Source organism: Camponotus floridanus, unplaced genomic scaffold (assembly GCF_003227725.1).
Source record: "Camponotus floridanus strain SB8 unplaced genomic scaffold, Cflo_v7.5 scaffold10, whole genome shotgun sequence".
NCBI lineage: Eukaryota > Metazoa > Arthropoda > Insecta > Hymenoptera > Formicidae > Camponotus > Camponotus floridanus.
The window spans coordinates 1468723-1496227 of record NW_020229215.1 but is presented as its reverse complement, the minus strand read 5'-3'; the positions used below and the strand labels follow the sequence as shown (position 1 = coordinate 1496227).

Below are 27505 nucleotides of genomic sequence, written 5' to 3'. Positions count from 1 at the left end.
ACAATCAAACGATTTTTCTCAGTGCACGCATGTAATTAACGATAAGAATTGACTTCGTCTCTATGCAAATTCTTACCTTTCCATTCCACATAGTCGCACGGATGGTCAAACAGGAAGTTTTGGAAGCTGTTGCAGTCCGGATCGACATGCGGCTCCCTGCAGAGGCACGTCGGTCGGAAGTAAGTGAAAGCCTGTAGGGTGCGCAGAGCCGCTTGACACTTAGTCACCGTCACCGTCGAGCAAGCCACTGCAACCGCGAAATTATTATTAAAGCGACGCAGCGATGTTTCGGCCAGGTGTGACAAATTGCACGTGCGAATTTTATCACGCGATAACGGACATCGTGCACGAATCGGCGTGACAGCGTAACGTATAAGCTTCATGTGACTCTAATGGCTTGCTAAATATAAGTTCGTCGTAATGCTAGAATTTATGCACAGAGTATTTTTATCTGTCAAGAGAGGCTTATATACGCTACGCTTATGCTCCTAAATTGATATGTATGCATGAGATGATTTTAAATGGCGAATGTGCGAGCGCGAAAAACACAGTACGATATAACGTATTCTCGAATAAATATTATTTGCCAGAGATACTCTGCTCTGCAGAGATTGCAGTTAAATGCAATGACACGAGATCTCCGCGGAGCGATTAATTTCTCTACCGCTCGTTCTCGTTCGATCCTCATTTTCATGTTGATCCGATCATTTTCGTCGGAAACAATTCAAAATCATGGAGCGTATAAATAACTCGTTAAATTGTTGTATTCATGACGATATTATGATAAATCTAATAAATAATATATAACGAAAACAGTATTTGAAAATATGATCTAACTATAATTATATATATAAAAATGAATAATTATTAAAAATTTAGTCATATTTTCATAGAAACCTATTATATTATTACTTAAGCGTAATATATAATTATAAATTGTAACGTATTGCATAAAAAAGCTACGAGAAACGTATATGTTATGGAAATTTTAAATTATGTTGAGTATCTGCTATATGATTATTAGATTCCAAATAATCATGAAATTTAGACAAAATTAATTATGCAACATTCGAAATTTCGCTACAATATAGTGCTATGCTGTAATATTATAACAGTAACAATTATTTTCTATGACAAGTTTGTAGATTAATATAATCTCTGTAATTATATGATGACATTAATTTCGATTTTACAAATCTATTATTTATTAAGAAAAAAGAGAGAGATATTTAGAGTAAAAGAATTTAAAAAAAGTCTAAGTTTTTTTCTTCGTATGTATTTTCTTTCAATTTTGAAAGATTAATTTTTTATTTGCATTCACAATTAAAAAGACATATGCGATTTAGTAATATTGATTATAAATAAAAACTGAGTGATCATTTAAATATGTTAAAATTTTACAAAGATTTGTGTAGCAGATATATAAATAATATAAATATGTTTTAAAACACAATCTATTTAACAATTTTCAAATATTAATATATTTTTTCTATTATATATCCAAGAGACTCTTGGATGGCTTTTTGAAAGATCTCCAAATATTGAATCGCTCGGATTCGGCCCGTTCTTACTATGCGTCTCTAAAAGAAATTTTATTGAATGATTATATATATGATATGCATACACACACTATTTCCTCTCGTCTTTTTTTTACATTCAATAATTTTTTATAAAACACTATATTTTTCGGTGCGACTAAGACGTTCTAAACCTTTTCTTTTAAAGCCGACTCAGGCTTTATTCAAGATTTCGGCTTAATTAGTACAACGTTGTTCGGAAAAAAACAGAAGTAAGAGAGCGTCTTAATTGCTATCCCAAGCTACCGTAAGTTTCGTAATAACTGAGCGGTGCTAGACTATAAGTAATGAATCCAGATGTCGGCGTTACTGTCGACGTCGGCGTCGTCATTGTCGTCGTCGTTGCCGAATGTCAGACAGAAAAATGACGGAGCAGCAGTGTGAAAGTTTCAATTTCATTCTGATATTATCACCTGCCGCTTCTTCGTCCCCTCTCTTCAATTCATTCTACCTTTTCCAATGTTCAACCCCGTCCCATCCTCGTACCCACGTTTCTTCATTAAATTTAAACCCGGGCACTTAAAACGGAACATCTTCGGTAGTTTGCCAGAAGGAAAAAAGTTTTTGCGAGAAGTTTCAGGGGCTAATATTGTGACAGGGGGTAATCTCTTATTGGGTCAGCTGTTCCGAGTCGTCTTGAAAGTAATATTAATTTGCATCAGTCTTCCATAAATAAGACTGATTGCGTGATTTTCAAAGCGATGGTTAAAAATAGAAGATCGAAAACTAAGAAATTTTGCGGATAAAGAAAATTACTAATTCATACTTTAAGATTGTACATAAGTTAATAGAATTTTTTTACTCTAATAAGACAATGCAATTGAAAAAATAAAATCTAAAAAAGATTTTTAAAAAGTTTTTATAAATAATATTAATTAAATATTATAAAATATAAAAAATACAAAAACAATAAAATATAATAACATTTTAGATTTCTCGGTCACTTTTTCTAATATTTATAATTATAATTATAATTCTCAATATTATTTAAAAAATCGATTTCTATTGTGAATATTTTTAGATTGTCAGTTTTCACAAAGATATATTTATTAACGCGAATGTATATTACGTATGCATATGCAGACACATATGGAGAAAAAAGTCGGAACAAAACAAATGAACTATCGGTCAGAAAAGTCCGGAAACGGACTTTTTATTCTCGTATAACGAAAGCGAGAAAATATATGCGAAAGTAGTTTTGAATTCGGCGCTTGACTATCACTTGCAGGCACGTACCTACATCTGTCTCTGACGTGTTCGTGTTTTCGAATAGCTGTAATAATTGCATCAAAATTTATTGCAATATTATATTAATTACATTAATGTTTAATATATTTTGTTGGATAGACAAAAATTATGCATTTTAAAGCCTTTATAAAATTTACTTTACAATTTTTTTTAATTATTTGAAATATTATTCTCCCTATTACAGTAATTGTATTAAATATAATTTAACAGATGTATTATTTCTGTTTTTAAACTAATTTCTTCCTTTAAAAATTATTATATGACATTAAAATATTTCACTATTTATATACAATTTATTATATAAATTTTTATATAAGTTTCTCTATATTGCTTTTATGTAAATTTAACTCTTCGCTTCTCTCATATGAGACAAATTATATACATTGTTGCAATTATATCTCCAAAAATGTATTAATTAATTTCTTCTTGAGCGAATTATGTAGATACAGCTTGGCGATATTCAAATAAGACTTAAAAACCGAAACAAAAATTTCTTGTTGAGGAAAAATGTTGCAAATAAATAAGGCTAGACTCGTCCCGCGAGGTCCTGCTCCGCTTTAATTATCGGGAAGTGTATCCCGTGAACATCCTGCGGTGATGAACGGCGGCCGCGGCTCCATAAAAAGCGCGAGCGTTCCAGAATCGTTCTACCGTGAGCCATAATTCATGGATGGGGAAAAACAGTATCGGAAAAAAGTGTGTCAGAGAAAGAGAGAACAGTTGGGAAAAGTTGTAGTCCTCGCGCCGAAACTGACGATGCGTATTCTCTTTTCGCGGGCACGCGCTATCTTCCTCCCGCACCGGCACTATTGTGCTCGAGGGTTGTGCATGCCGCTTTGGTATAACAACGTACATTGTACTTCCGAACAATGCTATCCTTCTGTCAGCCTATACACAACCGCCCTCCCTGCATCCCGCCGTTTCCCTCCTTATCGTGCGGCGCGAGCTCGTCCCTTTTTTCGAGCCAGGCTTTTTGGGAGAATAAACGACACCACGATTGACAGTTAAGGAGGGTGCGAATAGCTCGTGTCATTTCGTACAAGCACCATAAAATCGAAAAATTGATGAGCTAACCTTGAGAGAGTCACTTATAGTTGTTGTTTTAAGAAATTGTCCTCACAACCCAATGTAATTTTCTTGAGATAATTACATCATTTCTTCGGAGAACATTTTTAATTAAGACACTTTATTTCTTGTAAATTGAAATTGAAAATTCGTAATCTTTAAGACGGAAGATAGAGTGGAACTGTCTCGGATGTTTTAATTATTGCAGTCTTAATAACTCGATCGTTAGATGTGCAATGAGTTAACAAAATTACTTGAATATAAAATAATGAATTAAGAAAAATGTGCCAGAAAGGAAGGAAAAATGGCTGTTTCTTCAGCATTAGCGATGCTAAACGACGACGAGTAGCAGCTGCTCACTCAAAAACTCGCTCAGCCTGATGATGGTGGATTTCAAAGTCCACTCAGAACGCGCGGCCCTTTAACTCTCGCGAAAGTACTGGGTCAAGAATTTTTCTCGACCCTACGGTAATGGCCGCCACATTACTCACTCCTCCGTGAAAAGTTTTGCCGGTTAGGTGGCACGCATCATTCAAAAATTTTTACAATCCTTCACACTCAAAATTATCTTATTTACATTTTCTCGTGTAAAATAGTATCATCGACAGATTATTATATTTATATCAACATTTTTGTACGAAACAAGTATAATATAATGTATGATTTATTACGATAAATAATATAATAGACGTTGTAAAAAAACGCGCAAGAGCAAAAAATTAGACAAGAAAAAAATGATGAATAAAAACGTATAACATATATAAAACTTTGTGTTGTTGCATAGAAAAGTTTCAATCTTTTCCGAGCTGCGCTGTTCTCTCTCCATATTGAATTATTTTTTTATGTTGAGAGCGTAAATGGAATGAATGCAACATGTATATGCGTCATTTCTAAATTGGAGATTTATTAACCTTTTGTCCTGTCAATTGCTCCTCGATTTCTATTTTTGAGGGAAATTACATTACAAGCTCTCTTTTCGAAAAAATTAAACGCAGTGATCTATAAACTGTATTTCGATATTGAAATTATCGACAAAACTTTTCGAAAACTCGAATTAAAATCTCTTCTCTTTTTTTTCAGTGAAAATAAATGTAGACATATCATATCCAGAAAAAGAGATTGTATTATGCAATATAATCCAATTAAGAACTAACAAATATATATTTTACTTTTATAGGTAATTTAATAGGTATTTATATCATAATTAAATAGTAAAATGATATATTAACAATAAATAATTATAAATATTTATATTGTCAATATATAATTATATATATATATATATATATATATATATATATAATATTATTAATATAAATTATTCTGCGCTCTAATAAGGTTTGTGTTTAAATATTTCATTTTCATTACTAAATTCCATTATTACATATAATGTATTACTCATATATGTATCTCGATTTTTTAATTACTGCAATAAATATGTAATTGTCTAAATATGTATATTTTTTCAGTATGATATAAATATGAATATAGAAACAAACAGCCGAAAGGACAGCTTACATATTAACATTTATATAAATTATTGTACTGTATGCAAACATTTCTTTAATCAGACTACAAATTGCTATGTAATTAAATCATTATTAAAATTGATCAATCAAATCAACTTCATAATTTTCTTTTCTTTTAAAAGGTGTATAAACTAATAATATTTATTAATTTATAACAGTGATATATATTGCCGATGTCGATCGATCGATATCGCGATACATGGATTATTTATATCTATTATATAATTCAGTCCTGCATGCAAATTAATAGTTATACATAGTCTAGTTCGCGCCACGTTCGACGACCTGATTAAAGATAAAATCGAGCTCTTCGGTGGTACTAACACATTCCAGCTATTATTAGATTATCGGATTATCGATAGCAAATCAATCGCGATCATCGATAATGCAACGATCCTGAAATGATACGCAGAAAAATCTTTTATATCTTTTTCCAGGTCTCGTGAAAGACGTTAATTGAGAAAATCTAATTACAAATATCTTAAAAACTTTAAAAAAATTTTTTTAAATTCGAACAAATATTATAAAAAATTTTAATTGCTCCTGCTCGCATAAAATTTCGTTAATTTTTATTGGAAATGCAACTATCAAGCAATTAAAACAATACATATTGATAAATTATAATATTTATTAATGTTTGTTTTTATTCATAATTAAAATAGAACTATAAATATGTTTTGTTCTATAAATAACAATACAAAAAACTAAATTTAATTTTTTGTTTTTGATATAATTTTAATTCTTTTCACACATACACGATACCATATGAGCATAATCAACTTACATCGACATCGACAGACCCTTCTATAGTAGTAGTTATTAATTATTTATTTGGTTAAGAGGAACTATTTATTCTATTGGTTGTAATCAGAGGAACATTTTTTCATAATATAATTTTTTTGATATTCTCAACAGTGTACGCGAGGCAATATAAGTGGTTTTATTTATGATCTGACGCTTATATATACGGGCCGCCATATTGCCTTCGCGGTCTGAAATATTACCACTGCGTCGAATATATTCTGCAATAACTACTCGCTGGTCACGGCAACGATGCAACAAGCGTCCTTTCTGTTCCGTTTGTAAATAAGTGAGAGGCAAATATTAAGCGACGCCGTGCGTCGCATTTTACTTGTATATTTATTAATGCAATCCTGGTTGGTATTTTAATGCTGAAAAATAGGGTTTACACCAGTTCGCCGACTTTTTGCTTGCCACGAAATATAGCTGATATTTCATAAAGCTTATATAAACCAAAGAAAATATTTATAAATTTTCATTTGAAATTGATCCTTTCCATGCAAAAATTTAAACGGAGATTTCATTATAACGTAGCACTGTTAATTAATAAGCTGATATAATGCCATAATGCTTTAATGAACTAACAATAAGTTAAATCATGTAATTAAATAGAAATTATTTTTATATTTTTATTTTTAAGTAGATATTGATTTTAGTTATATCTATTATCAAAATAAAAAAAACGTAAGAAATTAAAAAGATTATGAGTTATAGTTTCTAATAAAATTATTAAATAAAACAGATTGATTTCAATTTTATTACTATAAAGTGATCTTTACTCTACATTCGATTTTATTAAATCTTACGCCAATCAAAATATTAGCTATTTCAATCACACATGTTTTTAATCAAGTGAATTGAATAAATTATAAATTTTTGATTAATTAATTGCAAGATTAATGAATAAAATTTTTAAACTTAAAATTACTGACTTTATATAGATCAAAATATGGAAATTGCATGCATTTTTTCGCATTTTAAATAGAGGAAAAGATGTTGTATATTTTAAAAAATCAGTTTATATGCAAATCCGGACAATATTTGCGATTCTAAATTCGCTATTGCAAAAATCCCAAAAATTTATAATGTAATATTTTTTAAATATCTATATATATATATATATATATATATATATATATATTATTCTATCCAAGTTAAAAAAATTATGTCTCATCATTTTTGGACTGCAATGAGACATTTAATAAAGAATAATAATTATTTGAAAGATTTAAACAGAGAAAAAAAAAAGAAAAATATTTTTGGTGTAGATTTATCGAAATTGGAATTATTAATTTTTTAATTTTCTTGTTTTCATTTACTTCAAATTTCGATGGTTACGCTTTTGATGTTTCATATAAGAATTTTCCGAATTAGAAATAATTTGAATATTTACACTCCGTTGCCGATTTTACAAGAAAATGTTGAATTTTTTCCACAAATATTTTGTATCGCCGTTTTTTCCTGGGAACCGTACATCTGTTTGCAGAAATATATCCGCAAAGTGACAAAATTTCACGGCAAAATGCGATCAGCCGTGTGCGGTCGGCCGCAAGTCAGCGACAGTGACTCCAGCACCGGTTCTGGCATGCTGTGTGTCTCGCTGGCACTTGCAACGACGAGCGCGCGACCCAAGAAGAGCGATACGACCTCCACTTTAGACTCGAACCGAAATCTCCTGAGTGGTCCAAACGCGCCTTTGGACCCGCTCGGAACTGTGCGCTTGACAGCCCGCGGCGGCTAACCGGCTGCCTTGGCAGAACCAGTGGAATGGATGGTAGTCGGCCCGGGGATTTCCGACTCTGTACAAGTGTCAATGTGTACACATTCTGCCGGCAAAGCTCCTTTCTGCACAATCCTGCCTTATACAAACCGCGAGACGTCCTCCATTCCCCAAAGCTCTCTTTGGATTTATTCGCGCGACATTCTGCGAAAAATTTTCCCAACTAACGGGCTATTATAAAAAATTACAAGTTTTTTTACTCGATAAAGATATACACATAATCTATTTATCAATGGAAAAATAAATGATTTAGTTTTCACGTCCATAAATATTTGGAATATAAAAGTCTAGAAAACATTAATATATAAGAATCAGAATTTTTCAAGTTTATGTAAATATTATAGAGAATTAAAATAAAATTTCAATTTACTGTTTCCTGTTAGTTGAGTTTAAAAGTTATAAGATCTATTAGCTAAATTGATAATAAAATTTGGAATAAAGTTGAATGAGCAAAGAAAGTATGTGCACACAAATTAATATATTTTAAAACATATTATTGTGTATTATATTAATTATGTAAAAATGTATGATATAAAATATATAATATACTATATGTACATATATAAGTTTATAAAATGTAATAAAATTAATATAAAACCTAACAATAAATGAGATTTATTATTTGATATTTATCTTCAAAAGAAACATTACAATGCATTATTACGCAATAATTAATTAAAAAGAAGCATATTTATATATAAATACACTTTTTGTGTAAATTCATTTCTTCAATATATCTCAGATATATCTTTGTTATTGGTACATGATATAGAGTGTTTTCTAGTCCCGATTGTATCATTAATAAGTTAATTTCATCAAGCTGTACACAACTTTTACGAAACATTAGCCGCGAATTCTCTCCGCAATTTTGTTTAGAATTTAAAACTTTCGTAGGGCATCCCGCAGGATTCTACAATAGTAATGTATGACCAAGAATGTACCGTTGCAATCTGTTCATCATATCGAGCAAAACAAGCTACACTGGCTGAAAAAGCGCAATGTCATTTCGGACTAGTTTTTTAGAACAAGCTAGATTTTTTACATGTTTGCAAAACTCGGTATTGTTTTTTGTACTTTTATTGGCTATTAGAAAACATGCAACAGATTTTTAACTAGATTTTTTAATATTGCTGGTTTTTCGTGACGAACTAGCGGTACATAGCTTAAACGACCAATGTATATCGTGTAGACATATACTAAAAAACGAAAAACATAATAACTATTTGTTAGAATATTGTAATAAAATATTAAATTTTAAATAGTTAACATTAATTGTGTATACGTGTGTTAAATATTTTATTTTTATTTTTAATTATCGAAACTACATATTATCTCTGTCATTATAATTTGATTTATATATATATTTCTATATTAATTAATTTCAAATTAAATAGGCAATAATATTTTTAATAATTCACTCAGTAATTGTTTTTGATCTACACAGTTACATAAAACGCAATTTAATAATATATATAAAGCTGGCGTATCATTTCGTGATTGTATTTATATTTATAATTATACTTCTTTCTAGAAGAAAATATATATGCTGAATATATGTATATTGCATGAGAACGATTTAAACTTTTGAAAATTTACCATTGTTTCATTCAATTTAAATACTGATATATATTATTTATTATTATATATTCACGTTTGCTCGTAACTGTTTTATTTTATTTTATTTTAATCAATATTTTCTGCTTTTAACAGATAGAAATTCTTTCCAGAACTCGTACAAAACTATAAATCTTTAAAAAGCTAAACGATAAACGAGATGATAAATTCCGTGGAACAAAGTAATTTTAATAATATTTATTTACAAGCCGTATTAATTGACAAGCCAATTTGCTTATTTAATAAAATATCTTTTTTACAGTTTATTAAACTTAAATATTAGTTATTCCAATAAATTTCAAGAAATAAATAAAAATCGATTTTCAAAAGTTTTTAGAAAGAGTAAAGTTCGAGGCCAAATGAAATTAATTCATCCGCGAAATTTTGCGAGGCTCGATTGGCTGGCCGTTAACAGTGCAAACCTTTGCGGATAGTACTTAGATATCGGTGAGATTTTCGACATGGCTTGCCCTGCTGAGATTTCGAGTGGAAGGATAGAACTTGAGAAACAAGTCAGGCGGAAATACACGCCGTGTTCTCACGCAGGTTATTATCGTTCTATGGAACCGTACTGCAGCAAAGCCGACCCTCTCAGTAACGTTATCCGCAAGCCCTTATTTCACAGCCCGCTACTTTGTAAGATGAGTATTGTGGGCCGGTCCTTACTTCGTTTCCCGCGAGATTTACCCCATTCACGATGTTGTTAGATGGACGTATTTTTTTCCAAAATAGGAAAATTACAAAGCAATTATTATATAGAAAAGAGAAAAGAAAGAAAGACAGAAAATTTGGAGAAAAACAACTTTAGTGTAGAGAAAAATTAAAAAAAGGAAATATTTCTTTTTATCTAGAAAATTGTTAGACAAACAAATTATGAGAAATCTATACTTCCTCTAATCGCTTCTTATTTAAAATTTTATAAATTTAAATTTAGAAAAGAAACTTTCTTTAAAATATAGGAAAAAAGAAAGAAAACACGATATAAAAATATATAATAAGTGTAAGAATATATATAATAATAAAAGAAAAAATAAAAACAAAGAAAAATACATTCTGCGAATTTGATATGTATAATGTATCTGTGAATTATGAATCTTCTATCTTTAGAAAAATTTTCTACTTCTATTATTAAATTATTTATTAAGTTTTTACAAGTTTATATATTTGGCAATATAATTGTATAATATATAAACCTTTTATTAAATTAATAACAATATGCAAATTATTAATTTATACACTATTACTACTGTGATGTGATAATAATATTGTAATATTATACAATTTGAAATCGGATTATGCTTTATATTCTCGACATGCGACCTATATCGCAATATATGCGACCTATATCGCAATATATAATTTGTTCCTGAAACGAATATGTTTTAATTTCAATTAAATTCATTTTCAATAGGTTTCTTCTAAATAAAAAAAAAAGCTTCTTCGAGAAAAAAAAATAATTTTTTCATTTTGCAAATTAACATGTATAATAAAGGATTTAATCTTATAATCACTCATATAAGTTAGTCATGCATCATCATTTATTATAGATGTAAGCAACATTGATAAGAAAACAAGCGCAGAATATATATATTAAGCTACACACGCTAATTTCACGAATAGAATTATTATCTTACGCAGGGAATGAAGATCTCTCGCTCGCACAATCAAATAGCCGTGATATCATAGCTCATTGTAATTTGCGCATAAATGGCTTTCGTTATTAGTAAGTGAGATTAATCGGGAATTTAATTACACAGACTAACAACATTATCTCGTTGTGTTAATTATAGTTTATTTATGTGCTATAGTTGTGATTTATATACAGCATTATTAACAATATTATTATCAAAAATTATATATTAAATCAATTTGATTCAAATTCTCTCTCATTTCCCTTATTCTTATTATTTTTCATTATTTTTCATAGTTTTTATATATATATATTATTTCATATATTTATATAAAATGTATTTAAAGATGAAAAGAGAAGTAGAAAATAATTGTCAATTTTGGTAATGTAAAAAAAATTTTAAAATAAGAGTAACATGTATTTAATGAAACAAAAAACTTATTTTAATATCTAAACTTGTTTTAGTCTATCTATAACCAAATTGATACTCAAAAATATAAAAACGATTGAGTTATCTCTTAATAAAGATTCAATTTATTATCAGGTCTAGATATAAAGTCTTTAGATATAAATTTTATAAAACGAAGAAGACACAATTGTTAAAAAAATTTGCCATATTTTATAATGTCAAAAATGTTATTTAATTACGACTTGTCAAGCTAATCGATGTACTGGAATAAACATTGATTTTAGCAATTTATAATATGTACTATATTTGAGCAAAAAGATAGTAAAAAAGTATTTAAGTAATAACACTTTAAACATGTAGAAACTCCATACTATGTACGGATCAAAATAAATCTCTAAAAAAACTCAATAAATTTCAAATTTATTCCATATTATATCAACGCTCAAAAATAGTAGTTGAATTTCGCACAAAATAGTAATTCAATAAAGGCGAGATAGAGAGAAATCTTTCGATAATGCCGTTACTATTACGCAAGGTAATACGATAATCCGATAGCAAATTATACGGATTGTGCGGATCTATTACCGACTTCGTAATGATTAGTAAATTATCTCTCTTTTGGTTGATATTTTAAATTGCAATCCATTTATTATCAAATTCTTTATAAACTTGATATTGATATTTTTGCAATTATTAGCTACTAGATACTCACAAGGGAGTCTCACGAAGTTTTTATTAATTTATACATATATGAAACCGTGATTTCATGGATTAAAGCGGACAAAGCTTTTGAATGAAATATACATGTTAAAAAAAGATGGTAAAGTATTTTAAAATATTCAACTAATTATAAAACATTTTATTTATGTTTTTTCAACAATATAAAACGTAATTTGAAAATATTTCATTTCAATTCTTTTTAATGTGTGGATATATACGATGAATAGAGTATTGAAAATTTTGAAATTCATTAATATCTGGTCGAATTAGCATTCAATTATTCATTTCTGTTTAATTAATTCACGCGTATAATATAATTACGCATGCGTATAATTATATTATATAATTATTGAAAAAATCGTCGCATCGATGTTGTTTAATTGCATGAATTCCTCATAGCAGAACTCTTTCCAGGGACGAAAAATAACAAGTATTTCCATTCCTCGCTTTCTATTTTTCTCGTTAGCATGTAGCAAAAACAAAGAATGATTACTTGGTATCGAAATAATTGTCACAGTACGTTCTCGATAATAGCATCGCGACGAGCATTTTTAAATCTCCGCAGCCAACTTATTTAAGTTTTTTTGCGAAATAATTGTCCTTGCGGGAGCGATTGATTCAATGACAAGATCGAAGGGTGTAGAGTTGAGTTCTCCATCATCCCCGATGCGACCGTAACGAGAGAGGGAAAACGAGGTCGACTGGAGAGGAGACGGTCGACGACCTCGTTCTTCCCAGCCTCGTTACATCCTCCCCCACCTCCCTCAGTCGCATCTTTTTCCTTCGTCGCCTCCGAATGGAAATCGCGTTACGAACGATCGCAACGTGAACTGTAAATTATCCGCGACGCTGTTAAATCTCACCATCACGCCAGGTATCTATCGCTTTTAATTGTCACATTGTCAACGAAAGAAAATTTAATACACAATATCATGATAATAATATGAAGAGAACATTTTCAAAAAGCCTTATTTTTATTGATTATAATTTTTTTTATCCACAATATATGCACGGGTGGAATTTATAATTAAAATTACTTTAATAAAATAATACAAGTTAAAAAAAAAGAAACTCTATAATCGAAACGAGAGTATTTCCTATGTAAAAATTAGTGATTTAAAAGCTATCATTAAATCTTGCAAATATTTTAAGATCGAGATTTCATTGATAAAAATGAAATAGTTGGAAATTATTTGAACATTTTAAATCAGTATCCGTCGATTGAAAATTATTAGATAAAATCAAATTACTGAATTTTTTGAAACCTCAAAAGTTAACTTTTGAATTACTATTCAATAAAAGTGTCTTTATATGTGTGTACAAGTAATAATATAAGAAAAGTTTTATGCACGTGTTGTCACTTTCCTTCGTCTATCTTTTAATCGCAAACGAAACGCAAGTCGCCTCGCAAGAAATGCGCCCAGAGCTCTTACTTGTCGCAACGTCGTCGACGTGCAAAATGCAAAATGGCGTGTGTTGCATTAAAAAGCAGTTCCAGTCAGGGAAGTCAAGGAGCACACGCAAGCACGCCGTTATATATTTTATTTCGTTCGACATAGCGGGGAAAAGGGCGCGCACGCGGCTTTTTAAAACAAAGACATCGTCCATTGTGATTTATGTCGCGGCTTTCGCGCTCCTTTCTGATACCGGCGAGTTACATGAATAATCTATCATGTAATCGCCCAAGCGAAAGTAAAACAAATGGCATTGCTTTCGGAAAGCTTTTAGCTCGGAAAACCTACCGAAGCTTTTACTTGTGTTTCAAGAACAACCTGCAACGAGATACGTCTTTTATTTATCAATGTCCAATACGAAGCTGCTGCTCGTGGCATCCATTATGTTTCATAATCATTCCGAGGAAAACAAGGCTTTGCAGTTCTAGAGATAAGATCGATAAAAACTGAGAATTTTGAAGTCAATGAAATATATCAGGAGTGCATTGCGATGCAAAATATAGATATTATGTACGTGTGTATGTAAAAAGATTCAGTTTTCCTGTACAAATCATTATCTGTATACATTCATAATAATCTCAATTGATTAACGCTAATTTATAACAAATGCTAGCAAGATAGTTTCAACGGTTAGATGACACTTTCACGTAGAATTCGAAATTCAGACATTAATGCCATCATCGTTTCCATAAGAAATTTCTCGAGATTTCGAGATCTGCATGCAAATTTCATGGAAATGCGGTACGAGTGCCTCCACATCGCGAAATTTCAAATGTGACGCCGTCGCACTCGTGGGACACCTTTTATTTTACACAGACGAGATTCTACGAATTATGTACTATTAAGGCCAATGATTATTACAAAGTGAGACATATAAATAATGTATTACACGAGAAGCTAAATATTGCATGGTCCATTAAATCTTCCGCTGGAATTTTCTTAATAACAGATTGTGCCAAATTACATCTCATTTTCCTGACAACAATCGATACTGGGTTTGTTCGGAGCTATGAGAAAATAATTAAATGTATTATTAAATGTATAAATAAAAAGCGAGGGAGCACAACGCCAGCATGCAGAGAGCAAATTAGTTTCTACTTTGCAAAACGGCCAAATTGCATTTTCGATTGCGTCTTTTATTTTCTGAAATTTTCTGACTCATCGATTTACGTAACATAAATTATTACTAATAATGAACAAATAATGCAATATAATAATGCATTGTATGAATAAAAAACACATGCAAATAAGATTTTTCATTTCGAGATCATCTCGTCTCGAGATTATTTTCAAATATTGAATAAACATTATTTTAAAGCATTTTCTACAAAAACTGGATATAAAGTAGACAATTAAACGTGAAATGAAATATTTATTTATTGATTTCATTTTTTATCTAAATTAAAGTTCAGTATAGAAATTAAAATTATACATGTCTCTATCAATTGTACTGTTAGATAACATCAACTGCCTCGATTATCATTGATCTGGTTATCATTAATTTGGATTTAAACCAATATGGAAAATCCCGATTAACCACGCGTGATTAATATTGAGGTATAAATGAGGCATAAATGTGTAATTAACAATTAATTATTAACGCAATGATAATTAACTAACTATTCCAAATTATGCTGATAAAAAACAAACTGACTCACTTACCTAATTCCGGACCGCAGACTCTCGGTATTATTTCCAAAATAGCGCTACACGATGAGTCTTCGTAGCACAATTGACGGGCGTAGAGACAATTCAGTATGGCCATCGGTACCTTGATACCCGATCCTGAAACAGAATAGATGCGATATTAAAAAGCCAGTGCGCGCATAAAAAATGCGCGTTTAACATTTTTCTCGCGCCGCAACGCGACGGACAAGATTAAAATCCGACATTACGGCCGGAAAAGAAGAAAAGGAAAGGGGAATTCCATGGAGATCAGTTGCTGGCGCCGAAAAATTCGGGAAATTCGTCGTTATTACGGCAAATTACCGCGTGACAAAACCGGTCGAAAGACGGCGCCGCGGCATGGGAGGAAATGCGAGAGTGCGCAGTGATTTAATATCCCCCGTGCGATAAAGCGTTTCCGTTATTTATAACCGGCCGACGTGAAACTCTCCGACGACGACAAATTATATTTCATTAGGCGCGCACGGATAGTTTGAATGAGAATGAAAGGGCGCGAATAAAACGGGCGCACGCGTCTGTACCGACTCGTCGTAAATCAGCGCGAATAAAATGTGATGTCCGAATAGAATTCTTTTTGATGAAGACAAACGCATTTCGAATGAATTTTTCTCCGCAAAATACCAGAAAATCGAGTTAATTTTTATGCAATAATAAAGTTAACGGAATAATGAAGAAGTTGCGTCCACAATTAATAATTTTCATAAAATTTTCGATCGAGACTCTATTGTTTGACAAAATCTTGATGTGCAGAATGTTTCAATGTACTTTATACAAATTACAAATATAAAATAAATCTCATATATATTGAGGCAAAAATTGGGAAAAATGTATAGATATTAAAAAATTTTAAATTAAAAATTCAGGTTAAATAAAAATATTTAATTTCATAATTTATCAAATTACGTTAAAACATATATTGTATAAAATATTTATGTAATTAATTTTAAAAAATTGCAAATATTAAAGAAAATAAAGTGAAAAATATTTGCTTCAATATTAATCAATTTGCAGAGGTAAAATTTACACAATCATAAAATTAGAGAATTCTTGTTAAATGAAAAAAGCTTTTTTAAACTTTAAAATTTTTATATTTATCCATGTATTTCTGGAAATTTTCAAATTCTTAATTCTTCATTTGAACAAATTTAAAACAATTATGACTGTGTTATAACTATTTACTGTACAACTTTGCGACCATAAACTCGCAAATTGCCAAACATATGACTAAAGTGCAAATAGTGTCGTTAATGCACCGATAAAGCTGCATATCAAGCTTTTTAGTTAATCAAACGACGTGCATCATGCATAAAACAAAATGACTTTTCGATTTTGTCGATATGTGATATGATGCTTATCTTTATGATTTTTTTTAATTTTATCTAATTCCTGCAATTCTATATAATTCAGTTATTATTAATATGCAATTGCGATTTATCCCTTACGCATCAATTTCTCATTAGAATTTTTATGTGGAAACTATACTGTAGCAGTAAAATTAATAAATTATTGGAATTAATAAAATATATCTATAAAATTAATGCCTTACAGAGATAAATAAATTACTTAAAACATTAATAAATAAATTATTGAATAAATAAATTTAAATTATTAAATTAAATAAATTTATATAAATAAATAAATTATTTAAATACATTAAATCAATAAATACATTAAATAAATAATAATTTTTACTACATAAATAAGGTACTTATACATTAAATTATTATGGAAGAATTATTACTTTTCTCTAAAAAAGGCACTTTTTATTTATGACAAAGCAATATCGAATGTCAAATAATATTTCATTCTATCTCTCCGAATGTATCTGTATTGTCCTAGTACACGGTATCGAGAATCGAGTTGCCACCGTGGAGATGTCTTTTCGTATTACTGAGTATACCGGAAATGTCGTTGCCAGTCGGATTACATCCTGCGAGATGAACGAATGAAAGCGTCGTTGCCGGAGCAGAAGAGGGTCACAAGCATCGCTTATGATACCTTATCATATCACAATGTGTCCCCCCCCTCGCGTGCGCGCACAAATTTGTTTCGCGTTTGATGTATCGCGCAATAGCGTAACGGAAATACGAATCTCCTTTCATTTCCCTCTCTCTCTCTCCCGCCCCCTCTCTCTCTCTCTTTCTCTCTCTCTATCTTTCTCTCTCCCCGAACGAAATTCTCAAAGATGTAGAAGCACTTTCAGAAATGGCCACTGTCAAAGGCTTCATTCGACGCTCGCGATTGCAGAAATCCGTCTATTTTGGCGTCGAGTGCGACGAGAAATACGACATTGTGACCTTTCAAAATAGCTCCCACGATTGTCAAAATCTGCCGTCTCCCGCGGAATTGCCTCGGCCGTACCGTACTCTAAAAAATAAACGCGAGCGAATATTTCCGTGCGTATAATTAAATTTTAATCTTTGAAATTCTGTTCCCTAAAATTCCCAATTTGATTATAATTGATTTAGTAACGTCAATAAAATATGCATGCATAATGCACGTGCATTTGTTTGTGTAAACGCTCCGTCATTTTATACTCGGACATTCTGTCGTTTGCCTAAATGATTGATTAAAAAACGCCGCTTTAATCAACCACATTAACATTACATTTCCGCTTATATTCGCGAACGCATTATGTCGCTGTTACAGTGTATACCAGTTAACTACCGCCGCTATAAATCCTCCCCCTTTATTCGCACAGAATGATCGGAAAAATCCTGCTGTCACAATGTGGTGCCCGAGCCAATGCACGCTGGAGTACGGTCACGAGGTGACTGCGCCTCCTATACGGAATTTTTTATAGTCGCTTGTACCCGCCAACCTTCCTTTTCCCCTCAACCCCGTGCTTGCTCACCCCTTCTCCGTTGCGAGCGTTTCGTAATTAATTACGGTACAGGTAGAAAAGAGGGAACCGCGTGCACTCCTCTTTTATCGACTTCCGTTTCGTGAGAGACTCGTAAAAATCCGCGTGCTCGATTTTTACCGTGTCTCTCTCACTCTCTTCCATGTCTATTTTACTCCATTTTCTCTATCCCTCTATATATATATATATATATATATATATATATATATATATATATATTCTCTCCTTTTTTCCTTTCCTCTTTTTTCCTCTCATTGCGAAAAATTTCGTTGCAGCAATTCAATGCTGTGATGAGAGAGCAACAAACAACGGTGAATGGATTGTTAAAGTATAACTAGAAAAATATAACGATCAGAAACCGCGTTAGGTAACATGCTTCCAATATGTCGCGTTCCTGGATGATCTAATAAAATTTATTTAAATAAATTGTATTTAATAAATAAATATATAATAAATTCTATTTAATAAATTATATTTATTTTTATTTAATTATATTTATTTGAATTATATTTAATTAAATTATATTTAATTATATAATCTATTTAAATTATAAATTATTTAGCCTATATAATAGCCTATATAATAGCTATTTTAAATCACTTCTACATAAATCTATTATTTGATATTTTATAGTCATAAAAATGTCGAATCTTTTAATTAATATTTTAAGTATATACAAGTATATTACACTATAATATATCTTATGGAAGATTAAATATTGACTGTTAATTAATAAACATTAGATTTTAATTGCTGATTATTTCGCATCAGTAAAATAAAGAAATAAAACTCCTCGTCTGTTAAATTTTTACCTTATTACAAAAATCATCTTTATTGAAAAAACACAAACTCTAGTAGATACGTACGACGTCTTTAACACTGTATCTTGCATGTTCGCACGTGTAAATACCTATACTTCGCCAATTTTCTCAAACTGCATCTATTTCGGCTACAAATCGGTTTTTAAACCGAACGTTCCTTTAAAATTCAATTTAGCGAGTGGATTTCGCGCGCACGCTTCTTCTCAAGATGCACAGCGCTTTATGTCCTGCATTAAAAATGAGTAGTACTACTTATTTTTCTTCCCGCCGTCGTTAAGCGAGAAAGTGCCTCCGCGAAAGAGTGCAGGAGAAAAAGAAGAGTGGCAGAGAGGAGAATGAAAGAAGATATGCACAGAAAAAAAGAGAAGGAGCGTAAGAGGAAGAGAGAGAGAGAGAAAGAACTTCCATTCGCCTAAAACAACGAGCGATTATAAAACCGCGGCCGAGACGCCAAAAAGGTTCAGAGAGGGAGGGAAAAAAGCTGCGCGCTGCAACGAAGAATAATTATTCCGCGGAAGAACGGCAACAAACGGCGGTAAGGAGGGAGGTTTCTGGACCCGAGCATATAATAAAGCAAAATGGAAATATTATTCCACCCGCCTCTTTTTCTCTCTTCGTTTTTCCCGTCACTTTTACGATGCGTTGATGAAGCACAAACAATATACAGGTGTTTGTGAAAAATTGGAACTTCTATATCCGGTAATTCACGGTAAAGAAGTGTAAGATAAAAAAACTTCTGAGAGAGTAATCTGGAAGCTCAAGCCCTCCGCTAAAAGCACTTTCAATCAAAATATCTTTTTAATGTGGATTTTTTTAAACAGTTTTATTGAGTCTTTTTAATGACAATTATAAAATAATTAATTGGAACACAAAAGCATTTTTTTTTCATGAATAAGTATTGTAGAATTACATGCTTATGTGTCATGTATGTGAGTACATTAATTATTAGCCTTAATTATATTTATGTAATAAATATATTTTATATAAATATATTTCGAATGAAATATATTTTTAAATAGGAAATATATAATATGTTCACTATAATCTATTGTATTCTCTCTCTGTAATGCGTTAACCATTTCTGCCGAATAATCCGACGATATCTATCATGCGCGTGTCGAAGGATCAAGATGGGCGACCAATATTGTTTATCTGATCGATTCACAGGACCGTTGTGAAAATCAGGTGGCCATCGTTCACAATTACATATTGATATTCGAGTCACGACGTTTCTAGGCGAGACAAACACACATAGGTTTATCGCAATGTAAATCATAATGCGTAGCGTGATACAAATTACGCGACTCTACCCTCGTTCACAGCGCCCTTCCATCATGTCAGCATTATTAGATATATCGTTATTGGATCATATATGGAGGTGAGTATTTGAATCTAGATATATCAAGAAACTATATTACAAATATACAAAACGGAGATACAGATCAGAAAATAAAACGTTTATGCACATGAGAGTCAAACGAGAAGGCATAATTATATTTCTTTTAGTGTTTGATGTATGATTATTTTGAAAGATATTACAGATGTTAAATCTGGAACAGAGATTAATTAATTATATATCATTGGATGATTTTATAAAGAAAAAAACTAAACCACAGAAAACTGCCTATTTCAAATCTAAAAAATCGAGATACTTTATTAATTCTAAAAAAAGCTATAAAAATTTTTCTCTCTAAAATTGTAAAAAACAAATTAATATGTTATACACAAAATCATGTGCTTCTTTTTAATTGTAGATATTTCAGAATACACACTCATATATGTCTCTGTGATATTATATAAATTAATCTTTCTCGTTATTTTAATTCAAAAACAACAAGAAAACAGATATTATACTAATTATATTTCAGATTATTTAATTTAAATGAATTAAAAGAAGATATGCACATATAAACTTATACAAATATGTCTTAATTTAAAAAAATAATATTCAGAGAGAGAGTCTAAATATCAATTATTTTTTATCTACGAATCATACGGAAAATTGTAAATTTACTAAAATGTTTTGCTTCCGAGCAATACGAAAAAAAAATTATTTATACTATTAACTATTTAAAACGAATAATTGAGCTTAACGAATCATGATCACAAATAAAATTCTAAAGGGGAGAAATCCAATAGGGAATTCATTGATTAAAGAATGAGCGACGGTCGAAAAATGTCGACTTCAATTTTCACCAGTTGGCGCAACACACAATTTCGTTTTTAATTTATTCGTTTTCCAGCTGATTTTTTTCGCTTGCCGTGGAATCTCTCAGTGCTTAAAATTGCTTCGAATATTTACGTCTTTTTCATTTTTATCAAAGTATTTTATTACGCACAAAAATATTTATAAGGATATTATTTTTGTTTTATTCCACAATCGAAAAGCATCATTAGTTAATTATTATCGACACTCAAATAAATTTTTTATAAATATCCTCTTTTATTAAATATCCTCTATATAACATAAACACTTTAAATTATTATCTCTTGATTAATTATTTATGTAGATACATTTATATATGTAAAAATAATTAGATTTTTATAATGTAAATAATAATTTATTACAATGACATTATGATATTTATATAAATTCAGAATTTCTCATATTTAATAAAGTCAACAACGCAATTTTTTGCCCTATACTTTGATTTTTCATTTATAATTTTATATTTGTAATTTAAATTTCGATTCAATAACTTTATAATTGATCGGACATACACAAAAGTAGTTATGTATTTAATTATTATATATATATAACATGTTTAAAAGTTTCGCAAATTTTAAATATATTTCAATATTACAATCGCAATTTATACCACAGATATGTATTTTTATCTTTAAATGTGTATAAGAAAATTGCTAAAATAAATAATCATAGAAAACTTATACGTTTCATGTATAAATATTTCAATGAAAATTAATCTCGATTATTTAACAGGACTTTTTACATAATTCAAATTCTTACATAATTAGCAGAAATTGTATTGTAGTTTTATAAGCAAATTTCCAACATATAAAGTCATACAAATAATGAAAATTCATGTTAGCAGAATGCTGAAAAAACTTTATTCTTATATTGTGAAAAATTTGTGTATTAAAGATAACAACGCAGGAATAATCTTTCCTCTATCAAAGCTTGTCGGTTTCGCGAATTAAATTGGTTCCTTCGGGACCTCGATGTCGCAGTGCCGCGAGCCAAAAGTCGCGTTATGCGGCATAATAATTACAGTCCTTCGTTTGCGACTAACTTTGCCGAGTGGAAGTTCGCGCGGGGCTAACTCAATTGAAATAAAGAAAAAATGAAACTTAATGGCGCTTCTCTCGAGAGATCTATAACGCAACAATTTTAAACGAGATTCTTGTCGTGTATCACACCTCGGAAGACAATAAAATCGCGATTTGTGCCTCGATACTTTTCCAGAAATAGGTGTATGCTTATATGCGTGTGCTGCACCGTTTCTCTATTTATTGTATGCCGCTGCAAGCAGCTGCGCGACGCACAGATGTGCAGCGACGGTATCAATAAAAAGTTATTTTCCGTATGAATCCGCACCGATTTCGCAGAAATTATTATACAATTTTCTATATTAAGAATTGCAAAATTCGTAATATAAAAACTGTGTTTTCAATAAATCTTGTATACTATCGGTCTGTAAAGATATTTCTAAACCTTGTATAAAATGCACAATAAAAATTTTGTAATTTTTATTAACAATAATTTTGGCTGAATTTCCGAGCGTGTGCTTTAATACTAATATTTTCTAATTTTATATCATAAAATAGTACGAAAAATATTGAAATGTACGGCAGTAAAACGAATAAAATTGTTAAATTATATCAAAACTTATCACTAAAATATAAAATATATTTATGATGAATTTGTTTCTTAAAGATTTTTTTAAAAGCAAAAGTATCATTTTTAATATCAGAATATCGTTATAGTTCATGAGCAGTTTGCAATTTTGTTGAAATTGTTACGATTCATCTTTACGCTTCCGTAAGTTTTGTAACGTCACAACTGGTATAGTTCAAGACCGTTTTCACCTGTTTTAGCATGACAAGATCATCAACAGAACGAAGGAGAGGCGCCAATGATATAACGAGAGGAGGAAGGAAGACGTCGAGAGAAAGAAAACTTTCTCCGGCAGTGCTGTTTCTCGAACAGGAAAATTCCTTATCGCGGCCCTCGTCCAGAGGAAAATCCATTTGAGCATTTTCCGTGCGCGGATATATTTAATTATCTCAGGCGATGGCGGGACGGAGAGACCGGAGTGAAGGATAATTCCGACGAAACTTTCGCGCTCGAACTGCGCGTCGCGACCGACCGTGTGCTCCGGCAGAAAGTATAACTCTCCGTCTTATTAAATATAGATCCAGTCGGCAATTGGAACTTCCGTCCAAGCAGTTACTTCCGTCTCGTTTCTCGTCCCTGCCTTACTACTTCACTCTTCGTTTCTTAACCCTTTCTATTCGTGGATGGCTTAAGACGGCCAATATTGCTAGACTCGTTTTACGTCCGTTCGTCTATATCGGAGAGGGGCAATCGTGTATTAACGAGGGGAAAATTTCATTATAAATTTTCGATGTGTCACGGTGAGAATCGATTTAGATAATGTGCTCGCAAAATAAAAATATTGGCACGAGCAATTTATCTCGATCCGCAACGCGAGTTTTGATTGTTTTAGCAAAATTTCGAGTGATATTTATGATAATATTTATGATGTGACTCTATATATATATATATATATATATATATATATATGATTATCTTCTATCAGTTTATCATTTCTATAAAAATTTATATAAATGATAAATAATTTAAAATATAAATTACAGTTATTTTTGCTAAACTCAAATTTTATCTTAAGAATTACTTTTTATTATTCGTATATAAAACTAAACGAGTTTAACAATTTAAAATTTCAGAATTATATTATGGATAAAAGAGAGAAAAATGTGCAAAAAATAAAAAGAGAAACATGGATATATTTTTATTATATTATTTTTTTTATTATTATATATTTTATTATTATATACATATATATATTTTAAGTGTTGCGTTTTTTCTATATGTACGATTTTCTGACATATTGTTTTAGATACAACTATATAATGAGATGTTAACACAAGTATATTTTCACATATAAATACATCTCATTTTTGTAAGGAAAAAAAATATAATTTTTCCTTTATAAATAAGAATCAATTGACAACTATATCATAATACCGGCAATATCGAGCAGCTGCAAAGCAATATAAGCAAAATTTCAAGCTTACAATTGCGCGTTAATTCGAGGAAACAGCCATTTTATCATGGGACACGTTTTATCATGGAACGAGCAGTCTGCTTTATCTTTCGCAGGGAGAGTCCGATTTTTCAGCCACTCGTTATCACGTGGCCGGCCGCGTGTTGCATAATTTGTTGGGCGAACCCTTCGCGGTCGCACATTGCATCCACAAAATCCGGAAAATCCTCTTAGTATTCATATTCGGCCAGCTGACTGAGGATTAGACCGATTACAACACGAAAAATTACTTTTCTCGACGTATACGGCGAAAATGAGCAGAAACGGACCGATAAATTTAGCACGAAGCCAGCTGTCGCTATATTTTCTATTAGTCGTGGATCTTTTGTATGAATTTTTTCAAATGTCTACTTTATTAAGTTATTTCCTGCTTCATTAAATTAATTATAAATAATAAAAATTTATTTTTAACTATTAACTATCTAAAAATTTACAAATTCTTTAGTATAATTTTTCAATACTTTGTTTAGTATTGAGAGATGTAATCTCTCCTTTTTTAATTAATAATATATAATAATCATATAATATTATTTTCTAAAATTATTTCAAAAATGACTATTTCGAACAAAACTACAAAAACTGAAATAATGAATGAATAAAAGAAAATAAATTGAAAATATTTAGAATATTTTTTTTAGATTCGTCAATTATATTAAAATACCACAAATTTGCGCGCAAGTTTATATTTGTACATTGAAATAATAAACCCTTTTATATTTATAGCAATAAATTTCTATCTGACATATCAACATTATATTCAATGATAAATCTGTACATCGAATAAACAATATTGTGATACGAACAAAAATTGCAAATGTGTTTTTTTTCGCAAATTTCTAATAGAATTTTAATTCAAATTTTTCTCTCTTTTTTTTAATCTTTTTGTCACAGGACATAGTACGATAAATAATTTTGTTGTTTGACAGATTGCGAGAATAATAAAACGCGCGCATTAAACATTTTCATCAGAAAGTTGGACGGGTTCGTGAATAACGACACCGAGATGAAGGGACGTGTACATTTAGAAATTCGACAATCCGGCGAATCGATATATGGGACACTGATTTTCAATTATCGGCCTGACGCAACGCGGAATTTGCGCGTCCCGCGTTCTGTTCATCCGTCCGACAGATCATGAGATGTTATCGTTTTCGGGACGTGCAACGGCACGAACAATCGTCCTCGCGCTACCTGCAGCTTGCGCGAGGATTGCCGCACGATGCACGAATTGCACTCGTCCGGGATTTGCCAGGGATTTTCTCTGGTGCAGCTCGGCCATTCGTAGGCGATTAAACTGTGAGTGTTCGCGTCACGAAACACGCGTGTTTTAAATTAAAATAGCGAAGTGTGTATGTACAATGAATATCGGTGAGAGACCGAATACGCAAATTATACAACGCGTTGTTTTATGATCACATTACGCATATATCATTCTGTTAAAAAATATTTAAGGTTAATTAAAAATCAAAGATTTGTGATTTATACACATATTCTTGAAACTTAACTGATTAAAAATCTTTAATTTGTTCATATATAATTAAAATTATAGTTCACATTTTAAAAAGCAATTAAAAATATTGCAATTATTGAAATTATTTCATAATTCAATCTATACAATATATGCATACTAAAATGAGAGAGAGAGAGAAAAGTTAAGGAGAGAGATTCATAGTGAGCACCTAAAAGCAATACGCTGCAAGCAAACTTGGCCACGATGAGCTCGATGGTAGAAGCAACACGCCGTGAGCGAATTATCTTATATATTTATCTTACACAATATTTAATATAAATATACATATTTCTTTTTAATTTATATTTAAAGAATAAATATTTATATATCAGAATTCTATAAATTATACTTATTATACAATATTTAATCAATAAGGCGAACAAAATTATAAAGAGAGCCTCGAAGAATAAATCCTTATATACTATCAATTGTAAATTCCGGCCAGAATTCTTCTAAAACAGAATTTCGAGAGGATTCTACGAGTCTTTCGAACTGCGAAAGCGATTAAAATGTCCCACACCAATAAAATACATCCATACGAAACGACTATGTACACAATGAAACAGCCAAAAGGGGGTCAAGCGGGTGCGAAACGCTCGTTTAATTTCGACGAAGGCCGCGAGCACTCGATAAAAGCGGGTGTTTTTCCCGTTATAAATCCAGATTGTGCTACAAAGTGCGACGTTCGTCCGCGATGATCGTTTGTGACTAAAGGTAGGTTTACAACGCGCAGTTTCCGACATATTGAAACGATGTCGCTGCGAACGAAGTTGATTAAAAATCATTTTTTTCAGAGCGCAGACCATGCGAAGAAGATGTGTTCATTATATGAATCCTTAAAAAAAATGGGAAAAACTTAGAATTGCGTTTAAATAATACATATTTATTTGTATCTCATTTTTTAACGCAATCTTTTAATACCAACTTTTATATATACACATATATTTTACATGTATATTTTCGCAACTATACACATTTAAATTTAAATATGTATAGAAAAAGCAATTAAATGGCGACTTAAAATAACATAAACTTTAAAATAGAATTATATAACTAATTAAATTAACATTAGCACTTATGCGCGTTATGTTGTTTGATAAATATCATTTTATTATATATGTATATATATTATAACGCCAGTAAAATATAAAAAGTATAAAAAATTACTTAATCTAAATGTTAATTTATGTTGTGGAACATAACGAGAGTTTTTAAGGCCGAGATTATGCGAGCTCGAATTAATACACGCGAGGTCTGACTGAGAATTGTAATCGATTCTCGTGCCTAGTGGTCGAAGTTGCCAGCGATCTGACCGCTCGTTCACGTTCTCGTTGTTGTTCAGTTATTAATGTTCGCAATCGATGATAACAGCGGCGAGATAATTTGGAAATAATTACGGATTGCGAAGTAGCTGATTCGCGGATAATACAACGCCAGGCAGTATGATAATTTGCGAAATACGATAGCCGTTCGCTTCTATGACGGACGT

At 30.8% G+C, this 27505-nt stretch overlaps 1 protein-coding gene across 1 annotated transcript in view; it reads right to left on the bottom strand.

Annotated features, from left to right (window-relative positions):
* The window catches only part of LOC105249481, a 275314-nt gene that overhangs the window by 127934 nt on the left and 119875 nt on the right, over nucleotides 1–27505 (bottom strand). The window contains exons 2-3 of the mRNA XM_025409271.1: nucleotides 15490–15612; nucleotides 77–247 (exon numbers count right to left, since the gene is read on the bottom strand). Of these exons, the coding sequence (XP_025265056.1) occupies nucleotides 77–247; nucleotides 15490–15612 (294 nt within the window). The remainder of the gene's footprint in view (nucleotides 1–76; nucleotides 248–15489; nucleotides 15613–27505) is intronic.